The sequence below is a fragment of the Fukomys damarensis genome, unplaced genomic scaffold (genome assembly GCF_012274545.1).
Source record: "Fukomys damarensis isolate Sample0158 unplaced genomic scaffold, DMR_v1.0_HiC HiC_scaffold_12, whole genome shotgun sequence".
NCBI classification, from domain to species: Eukaryota; Metazoa; Chordata; class Mammalia; order Rodentia; family Bathyergidae; genus Fukomys; species Fukomys damarensis.
The window spans coordinates 45860709-45871673 of record NW_022900924.1 but is presented as its reverse complement, the minus strand read 5'-3'; the positions used below and the strand labels follow the sequence as shown (position 1 = coordinate 45871673).

Below are 10965 nucleotides of genomic sequence, written 5' to 3'. Positions count from 1 at the left end.
TTTGTTTTTTTTTTTTTTTTTTAAGCAAGGTGCTGGGCTAGAGGCTGTGGAGTCTCAGGAGTAGAAAGACCATTGCCTCTTCCCCCAAAGAATTTGAAGCCCAATGACAGGCACAGATAGATTGTGCAATAATGAATTTTGTTCCCAGCTCCTGTGATGCTTTCTCTGAAGCCCTGACATTTCCTGAGTGACAAGAGTGTTGTACTTTTTCATAGCAGTCCCTGACAGTTTATGCCAAGATGAATGACAGTGGATGTGAAAAGAATTTGTATTAATAGTATTACTCAAGAATAGGGCTGTCCGTACCCCCCAAAACCAACTGTGTGATCTTGAGTCACATCTCAGCCTGACCTCCAAGAGACTTGGAACGTGGAGATTAAGTTCAACCTGTGGCCAACAGTTCACTCAGTCTGGTTTTGCATAATGAAAACTCAGTAAAAACGGTAGGCTCTGAATTTCAGTTTCCCTCCCCTGGTTGGCAGGACTCGGCACTGTGTCACATATCCACGTGCCAAGACAGGGAGGCATCCTGACTCCTCAGGGAAAGGATAACAGAAGTCATATCAGGCCTCTCCAGACTTTACTTCAAGTGTCTCTCCCTTTAACTGGCTCTGATTTATATCCCCTTGCTCTAAATAAAACTGTAATCATAAGTATAGCATGTATCTGAGTTCTGTGAATTGTAGCAAATTATTGAACCTGTGGAGTAGTGAGAACCCATAAATTAACCCAGTTAGTCACAGCTCCAGGTGACAGGGGGATCCCAGAACTTATAGATAATGTCTAAAATGAAGGCAGTTTTGTAGAGACTGTGTCTTTGGCATGTGGTGTTTGGCCTAACTCTGGGTAGATGGTGTCAGAAGCCATTGGGTTGGGTTGGATGCCCAAAGAAAGGGCTCACAATGTGGACCATGGTCCATGCCAAAGACAGTGCAAAGAGACCATCCTCCTAGGTCACACAAGGCAGGCGCTGCAGAGCTTGGCAGTCTCTCTGCACTGTGGCATCCAAAGCCAAGGTGACCAGGAGCTCAGGAAGAAGCCGCGAGTCCATGAGTGAGGTGGAATCACAGCTCTGGCCTCTGCTGCATTGGTCTTATTTCTCACACATGCTCACTTTGTAGTTTCTGGCCTTCTGTTTTGTTTACTTTTATGCAAGAATGGTGTTAGATGGAATTATTGGCTTCATAGAGCTAGAGTTATTTGGGCTTCACTATGTGATCCTGGCCAAAGAGATATTAACACTGGTTAGTAACATTGGTTAGCATCCCTACATCACTTGCCTTGCTCTGAATGATTCTCAGTGAGACTATATCCTGACTGCCTATTCACCCTGGCTCTGGAGGGAAAGACATAGAACAGACCCAAAACAAATCCCATAGCTTGACCAAGATCATATGATCTACATCCCCACGCAGAGTGGCTTAGCTGAGCAACCCAGATCAGCTGAACTCCATTCAACTTGCAGGCCCATGATGGGGGAGTAGAGCTGCTTGGCAGTATAAGCTGCTGCATTTCGGGGGTAGTTGCTATTTGATATCCTTACATGGAGTGATTTGACTTTTTCCACATTAGAGACTTCTAATAATTCTAACAGGGAATCTGTATTTCTGATCATAAATGAAAAGAAAAATAATGACTACTATCTTAGGACACCTATTAGGTTCCAGACCTCATATGCCAAGTGTTTCATGAACATTATCTGTATTTCCTTTAGAAGCAATGGAGAAGAAGGAGAAACTGAAGTTCTGAGAGCTGGAGTCCCTTGCCTAAAGACCCCCAGTAACTGACAAAATAACGGTGTTGACTCAAGTCTGCCTGACTGTAAAGCCCCATGTTCTTCGCTCCACAGCATTCCAGACTGTGATGGGTTTCTACATAGAGAAGAACACGATGAGGAGCCCCCAAATACCAGTGTGGATAGCACCTCTATTCATCAGTAGCCATAAGAACCTCCCTAAATTATCCATTCCTTAAAATGAAAAGGATATATGCTTATCAGATTGTGTGCAGAGGAAACAGAACTTATGAAATTCTCTAAATTAATATATTTAGAGAATTAATATATTAATATATTAATAATTTAATTTATTCAGAATTAATCATTCCCTCTTCTGAGTCCCCACTACATATTATTCTTATTGCTGCTATAGCATGGGTGTTCTGAGTTCCATCTAGTTATTTGCCTATGCACTCAGCAGATTGTGAGCTTCCTGAGGGAAAGAAACCCTGACTCATTCATCTTTCTGTACCTCACTAAACCTAGCACAGGGCCTGCTACCTGAGAGGAATTTGCCATTTCGAATTGTTCTCTCAAAGGATAAATTTTAATTGCTCAGCATCATTTGAATATCTGGTAGTTGATTTACTTCATAGTGTACACCTTGCAAATCATGTAAGTCAAACATCAAGAGGCCCATAAACCCACCAAAACTAAATGCAAAATTCTGAGTGTGCAGCCTGGGACTTCTGAAGTGAAAAGAGATCTACGTCTTCTAGCAGATTCTCCAGGGGGTTCACAACCCAGAAAAGGCTAGGGCTCAGTGAAGCACTGATGGGATTTGAGTAAGAGATGCATTTATGTAAGGAAGAAATTTATTCTCACACCTACTTCTCTGGATATGGTCTCCTCCCAAGTGTTGGAGTGTTTGGTCTAAATGAAGTTGAATTCTAAATGAAGTTGAATTATACAAACTCTCCTTCATTCATAAAAATCCTGGCCTAGAGGTGGGCATTACACTCAAATTAAGTCAGTAAATTTTCTCTTCCAAACATTGGCAAATGGAACAATAAGAGGCTGAGTTCATTAACTATGGGAAGACAAGCAGAAAGGCTATGGAGATTCATACCAGTGTCACTGATGGGGGGACATTTGCAAGATGAATGAGTAGAACTCAGATTAAAACTATAGGAATGGAGAAAAAAGAAGATAGAGGGTAAAGATAGATGGTTGTTTGGAAATAAAGAAAGGGATCTGGTTTTGCAGTCATTGCTGCCACCTCCTTCCTGAGGCCCAGGTGCTTTAGCGTTTCTGTTCTCAGGTTTTCTTTTCTGACAATTATATTTGTAATTCCTTTTCTCCTTTGCTTTCTTGATCTAGCTCAAGTAACTCTTATCAAAGGGCACAGAGACATTAGCACGAAACTTCAAGATGGCTGCTACTCAGATGAGGGTCACATTGGACTTCAAGACATGCATTTTCCTAATTAACTGACTTTCCTCCTGACTTCATTTTGTTTTTCTTCTTGATTTTTCTCTTTAAAGCATTATGTCTCTTTAGCTGCCGTCGCTGCCTTAAAATCTGTGGGAACAGGCAAGGTAGGTATGGAGAAGTAAATTAATTTACTGTGTGATAGTACTGTCTTTTCCAAGTACTAAACCTTTACCTGAAAACCTGAAAGAGCAAGGAGCTTTGATGAGAGTCATTTAACAGTGACCACATCTAATTGTCAGTGACTCCCCAGGGCTGCAGACAAACGTGCACGGGTCTCACTCTGGCAGTAAAGACTCTGTGATCCGGCCCAGCTCACTTCTTCAAATCTTATCTCCTGCTGCTTCTTCTCACACACCCTAGACTTGGGTCGAACAGAAAAATGCATACCCCGTATTCATCAACTCTTGCTCGTGCTGCTTCCTTCTCCTTAAAATGCCCTTTTAGGAAAAGATTTTGAGATCTACTCATCTTTCCTACGTAACTGGGAATACTACTTCTCCCACGAAGTCGGCCCTATCTCTCTCCCCTTTCTTCCTTGCTATGTCCTCCTTTTTTCAGCATGATCAGAAGCAATCTCTCCTTCCTCTGAATTTCCAAAGCACCTGCTATTTTCTGCCCTTCAATAGCATGGGCCTGTGGGTCATTCATTCATTTATGTAAATCCCGCACTAAACTCCAGCTTGAGTCATCAACCTTGTTATGCACTGGGCACCTATGTGTCCAACACAGAGTAGGAGAAAGACGTCAGGGCAACAGGGTGTTGAACTGTGCTTTTCCTGTTATGTGAAGAGTTTTTCCAAGTCTCATATTTGAGGACAATGAACGTTAAATGCCAATTTAGTGTGAAGAGAGGTAATCACGATACCTTACAAAAGAGATCCATATTCATCCTTCAACTATAATATACATGACTCCCCCATCCCAATTTTCTATGACTGACTGTATAAGAGAAAAGGACAGAGATCATTAAGGGATTCTTTAAAGGGGACCATTAGGAGTAGCATGAACTGTTATTTTCTTCTCAGCATTGCCACAACCCAATGAGGAGAATTCAAAAGAACCACGGTAGCAGAGACTGGAGATGGTTTTGGGAGGAGCGTTTGCTTTTGTCGCTCCTTCACTACTGTGAAATCATGGGGAGAGAAAAGGAAGCAGGGGGCAAGAGCAAGCTACACCACTACAGTCTGGAAAGTCAAGGAGAAGCCAAGGAAATCAGCCAGGTTAGAGCTGTCCTGGAAGGAATGTGCTCAGTGGTGTGACCTGCTAGTCTTTAAGGTACGTTCCATCTGGAGACAGCTGCAGAAAATATTCCTAAGGGGTCAGAGGGAAGAGCAGTACCCCTGTCGGGAAGCCTTCGACTAGAGCCCTCCGCAGGGAGGTTCTGAAGGACTCACCAGTGAGCCCTGCAGTACACCTGAGTTAGATGCCTGCCTTACAGGGTCTCTGACAGGAGAGAACCACAATCCCCCACCTAAGTAGCAAACACTCTCTTCCTGTTCTTAGTCCCTGAAGTGGGCTGCAGAGTGTGTGCAAAAGGGAACTCAGAGGCGGCACTTCCTTTCTCTCTCACTGCTTGCCATAGATCAGCCTTGATCTAGTGAAAGAAAATCTTTGAATTAGATACAAATGTGGGATATTAATTTATGATACCAGGACTTTTCACACCTAAGGGTGAGATCATTGTAATCCCTAGAACTGACCAGAAAATGATCTGCCTTTGGGATGACTAAACTTGCAAGGTGGGAAAAGTATTTGAAATCAGAGAGCAAAGAACAAACAAAAACCCCCTTTTCCAGCTTCTACTCTCATCTTCACCAACATCCTCAGAGTTCATCCTACTTATGCAACCAGCTACATGATTTCTTACTAGTCACTGGATAAGGTCGTTCTGATGGAACATTGTCTATCTGACCTACCCCACCCGGGGCTTTCTTCTTCTAGAGATGATCACAGACCTTTACTGAGTTATTCCAGCACTCACTGAACATAGGCTGAATGATGGCTGGGATTCAAGTGTGACCAGGTGGCATGAGTGTCAATAGGTTAGCGCCATGGGACACAGTCAAATAGGGCAGTCTGTGGGTGTCAACTCTATACCCAATATCAAGGTATTGAGTGTGCAAAAGGTCAGAACACTTGCTAAAGGTCATAAAGCAATTCCGAGGCAAAACTAAAACTGATGTTCATGTTTGGGTCCTGTCCATTCTGATACCTTTTAAGTGTTTGCACAGCTAACCAGTCATCTCAAAAGAAGACAGAGAGGAGAGGTGCACTGCGAGGTCATTCAGCTTGCTAGGAGTCCTTAGTGTACCTTGCACTGTAATTTATACTCCATGGACACCACTTTTTCTGATCTCCAGCGCCCTAAAAAGCATTTCACATTAGGAAATTATTTCTTGAGTGACTTGCCAAAGGTCACAGAGACAGGGCAAGGTGAAGAACCACGACATCACTCCCATGCCACTGTGGGCTAGCTCAGCTCTTGAAAATTCCTAGTGCTCCTTTTGCTTTTCAGCATCCTTCACAAATAAATCATGCAAATTGATTAAAATCATCAAACATCATAGAAGCACCATCATTGATTCAAAATCATTCAGTCATGTTAATATTAATAGCATGTAGAAAAATATTTTATAGGCTACGAAGAGACATTTCAACCCTAATGATCAAAATTGATACTGCTTACATCCATGGGACTGGTAAATTCTGTCATTGGGTTGATGTAATGAATGACTTCAATACCAGTGTCATGAAATTCTTGAAGTTATTAATGTTCGGCAATGCCTGATATCTTATCTGTTATATTTTATAGCACTGCATTGTTGGACAAAGAAAAGGAGATGACAATGCCATTCTTTTGCTTTATTTCCTGTCGAGGCAGTCACCCTTCTCGCTTATTAAGAGTTAGTATCAAGCCCTGAGTTACTCGATCGGAAATACTTTATCAGAGCCATCTCAAAGGACAGGAATGAGCAATGGCTGCTGTAAGCCACACCTTGCTTTTGAGAAAATTCCACTACAATCAAATGTTAGCATTTGCTCTCATGTGTCAAAGACCCATCAAAAACCTAGTTTTACATCAATATGGAGCAGAGCTGAATAAAGGAAAGTGAACTTTGGGTTTTAAAAAAAATCCCTTTTTGGATTTCTTGTTCATTCTTCTACATACAAGAAACAAATTACAAAGAGACCAGAATACACTAAATATGTTGATAAGCTTTTGAGGATAAGACCTATTTCTTATCAAGATATTTTACCAAAAAGTCTGGAGACTTCCGACTTCAACCCACTCCCGATACCACTTTCAAAAAATTCATAGGCAAAGAAGTTTGAGCAGTTAGGATAGCACTTTCTCAGAAGCTCTAATTGCTGCCTCTGTAGACTTTCACAGATAAATAGGAACACTTTGCTTTGCTAAAGAGCTTACTTGTTAAACAGACCATCAAAGTAATGGCTATATCTTGCATGAGATACTGGTAATTCCCAAAGAGTTGTAGTTGCTGAAAAAGAAACAAAGGTAAAGATAAGTGTGGCTTCTGTCATGGCTGCATTTTTATCATTTCCAACATTCTTTCAAAAGTAGTTAGAAGGCAACTATTATTTTTCGGCCCTATTCAAGAAGAAAATGATGCAACTAAAATCCTTAGCACCTCATTGGACAAAATGAGATTGAGTCACCATTTTCTAGTATTTGAATTAATTCCATCCTAGCAGTGAATCAGTAACTATGGAATTAAATGTTTATTATTTAATTATAAGAGTTATTTTTCACTATTAAAATATTGGTAATCCTTTTCTAACTATATGTTTATCTGTTTAAGTGGGTAGGTTCAGGAGTAAATCTCCAGTATGGGACTTTTTAACATTGTAGTCCTTCAAAATCAAATCCAACAACTTCTCTTCCTTTTAATCTTTTCTCAGTCTTTTATCACAAATATTCCACAGTTAGAGACTGATCCACTTCCTGTTGAGTTATATTTAGGCTACTCAAAAACTCTCTTTATACTCCAGGGGAAGAAAACAGGCTTGGAGAGGTCAAGAGTCTCAGGTTACCCAGAAAAAAGTAGCACCCTAGAAAAGGAATCCACATTGACTTATTCCTGCCCCACCGCCCTTCAGCACCCTTATACCAGGCTCCCAAGCACGTGGGCATCTAATTCAAGAAACCTCATTTATTATATGACACAAAACCCTGTATCAAAGCCACACCCCAAAGAATAAGCCATAGATATAAATATAATTAGAACTGGGAAGAAAAAATTTTGTTTCATACCCAATAGAGCAGTGCTGTTGCAACAAATTGGATTATTCCATACATGGTCAAGTATTTAAACACCCCAAATGATGAAACCAGAGCAGCGCGGCCTTCTCTGTTTGAAAACAAACAAACAAACAAACAAACAAACAAATAAATCTGGAACACATCTCTTAGTCTCTTTTATACTTCCAAAGGACCTTGATTGGGGCGGGGGGTGCTGGGGATTGAACTCAGGACCTTGCAAGATAGGCAGCTGCACCACCGAGCTAAATCCCTGGCCCGGGAATTTGATTTTTAATAGCCCCTTGATATATATTCACTTAATCATTGATTCATCCTCTCAGTTACTTCATCACTCATTCATTCATTCTCTTCTTTAGTCATTACTTCCCTTATAGATTCTTGATTCACTTTTATGTAGGTCGTATGAGGTAGCAACATTACACTAAGTGTCATGGAGAATGCACGATGAATCAGGCACAATCCTTTAAGAAGGCACAATCCTAGTAAGAAGGCTAATGTCATTATATTGTATACCTAAAATGTACAGATAAAAGTAATTTCTAAAAATTAAAAAAAAAGAATTTCAGCGAGATCAGAGTATTTTAAAAATCAATAATGAAATAAAACATCAATTTGGAAGTTAAAAAAAAAAGTCAGAAGACAACCATGCATTTTAGAAACACAGTAGAACACTATGATAGGGTACAAAATGTCCAGCATTGACTTGATTGTGATTCCTTGTATTTTAACAATATATGCTTCCTAGAAATTGTTGTGTGTGTCTTAGAGGCCCTTAGAGACTCAAAACTAAAGGATGGTGCTCTCACTTTGTTGGAAGTATAGGTGCAACTCTAATATTTGAGATAGAATAGGTGTTGCTGGTCTTAGTAGGCCTTGGTATTCTAGGGAAAACCCAGGATAATAGTTTGAGCTGGTGTGGAGATCAAGAGATCAAGAATATAGTGAGAACTGCAGCTTTGGAAGTGGAGAGTCCCCGTATTTAAGAAGAATTCCATGTGAGCTGTTACTCTCTTCAGTGTACTCTGTTGGGTAGTGGGTGGTGGCCGGCCAGGAGGAAGACAGTGTGAGGTCGCAGTGCTGGAAGGTCCCTCAGCTTGCTTTTGTGAGGGAAGAAATGAATCTACGTGAGAGGGACCCACACTCACTTCATTCCTCGCCCCCACTGACTTGGATGCCTGCTCTGTTCTAATACTTTGTTAACCAGACAGGGACAGTAAAAGGAAAACATGGGCAAACTACTAACCACTGTGCCTCAGGCAAGATGGGAGAGTTGGCCGGGGAGATGGGCCAGGGAGCTTGGGCAGATGTTTTCCACCAGGCTGTGAGGCGCTGCCATTTATTTTCAGCACAGTGAACGGAAAAGGAGACAATCTGAGAAGAGCAAGCATGTGAATCCTGTATTGTTCTCCCAAGTCTGACATAAACACTGTGATTTCTTCTGTTTCCTGCAGTGGGGTGTGTGTCCAGGAAACAAAAACACCCAGATTCAAGAGAAAGAAGGAAAATGAAAGAGTCCACTCTAAGTAAAAAGACAAAGAGTGCTTGCACGGTCCTCTGAAATTGCTGCTACTTTTCATGATTGTGAATTTTGAGTGGCTCCCATATTTGTTCACACATATCGCACAATCCTTCCAATGCTCTCATGTACCGAGCTCAGTACAAGGCACAACACCTAGTACAATAATGACTAAGATGCTGTCCTTGCCCTATGGAACTTGAACTACACAACAAGTGAATCACCCCTCAAACCTGTGAGTCTGCACCTATGCACTTACACTGGATCTCCTTGCTCCCCTGAAGTGTTTTCTCAGCCAGAAATTAGTAGGGGTATAAAAGAACAAAGGGTAGAGTGAGTCTAATAGAGCCGAACCATATATGATTTTTATGAATCTGTGAAATATAAAAGCAAAGGCTCTCTGCCCTGAAGTCTTACTAAGCCATCTGCTACTAGGGAAATTCACATCATGACTGTGTTCTGAAACAGCGAGCTGCATTTGTAAATGTGTTGGGGAATGTACGTGAGGAAGGTGTGAAGTCCTGTAGTTTGGAACGATGGGGCAGGCACTTCGAATATCTGTCCAGGAGGTCAAACTCCCTAGGTAAGCTTCTACTCCTGGCTCTCCAGCTCTGTCCCCAGAACTCCCACCTGAGCATTCCTGCTCAGTTTGACTAACTGTCCTGCAGCTGATTCTCCAGTTATGACCTTATTTCCAGATCTGCCATTCCCATTTCCTCCACCTCGAATTCCCTCCTACCTCCATTCTGTGCATATAAGTCCTAGTCCTCTGTTTGGTCATCCTGGCTTGAGTTCTTGCACCCCACAACTGGAACATTTATTGTATTTTCTAGGCATTAATTTACTTTAAGGAAATTTATTGAACATCTTTCAACATGCTTCTCTGTGTTGTATATATATATATTTTTTTTTTCTTTACTTACCACCTTTCTAAGAATAACGCTTAAAGAGCTCCATGAGTTGCACTGATAATGGAAACCATTCTATCAATACTATCATTGTATAGTCGCCATGATGCAAAACAAGGCTAATGCAACAGAAATGGTAAGCGAGTAGACTGGAGAGATGGTATACACAGAGAGATCAGTAAGGCATCATGCCTGTTTGGTGATAGGTCAAGGAAAGAGAACACATTCTGAGCTGCTGCACCTCAGCGATTGATATCAAGGACCAAAATTGCCTTAGAAGCAGGGATCTAGAGTTGCAAAGTGGAGCCACCTTGGGCATGGAGAAGGTAGTGGCCTTTGATGGTTCTGATGGATGCATCCAGCTACCTGATTTACACAAAGTCAGGGCCTGGAATTTCAGGACTGATGCATTCCTGCCAGAAACCTGTTCATTCTAACTCACCAAGGGATGTGGTATACAATTTCATGATTGTTTTTTCTGTACAATACTTAAAATTTGATGATGACTTCCAGACCACAGACCATGCCGTTGCCCCCAAGTGCTACAGGGGGAATAAATAGTGCCACGGGGAAATAGATTGATAATAAAATATAAAAACTAATGTTTTCTTGTTAACTATACTATACAAATAGAACTAAGATCAGAAATGAGTGTGAAATGATGGTTCTATAGTGGGAAAAAAAAGTTTTCTTACTTCTTCCTTTCCCTAATCAATTGTAATATTGTTTATATAAAAGTATGGGTATTTGCTAATTTTCATCTTGGAGACCTATAATATTGGAGGAAGCTACCTAAAAAAAGAATGTTCCTGCTCTGATTTCCTGCCCATCCCAAACTCCTGGAATACTTATTCCAGGAAGCACCCAGCATATAAAAGAAAGGACAGGAGAAGAAACACGATCAAGTTTGAAATCCTAAATCAAGCTTTCAGCTGTCTACGTGACACACCCACTTACTCTTTGGGGTTCAGGGAAAGTCACTTTTTGGTGGGTTTTGCACCTAGCATTCTCCAGCGGTGCTCATGTCTGCCTCCATTGGTGCCCCAAC

The 10965-nt window shown here is 41.2% G+C and overlaps 1 protein-coding gene across 4 annotated transcripts in view; it reads right to left on the bottom strand.

Moving 5' to 3' along the window:
- The window catches only part of Atp13a5 (ATPase 13A5), a 102351-nt gene that overhangs the window by 14333 nt on the left and 77053 nt on the right, over positions 1-10965 (bottom strand). For 3 of the 4 annotated variants that reach the window (XM_010624089.2, XM_033762569.1, XM_033762570.1), the window contains 2 exons: positions 7485-7581; positions 6639-6711 (listed from right to left, as the gene is read on the bottom strand). In XM_010624089.2, the coding sequence (XP_010622391.1) occupies positions 6639-6711; positions 7485-7581 (170 nt within the window). Of the gene's footprint in view, positions 1-6638; positions 6712-7484; positions 7582-8256; positions 8939-10965 lie in introns of those variants that run through there. The other variant, XM_010624091.3, reaches the window with a different exon arrangement.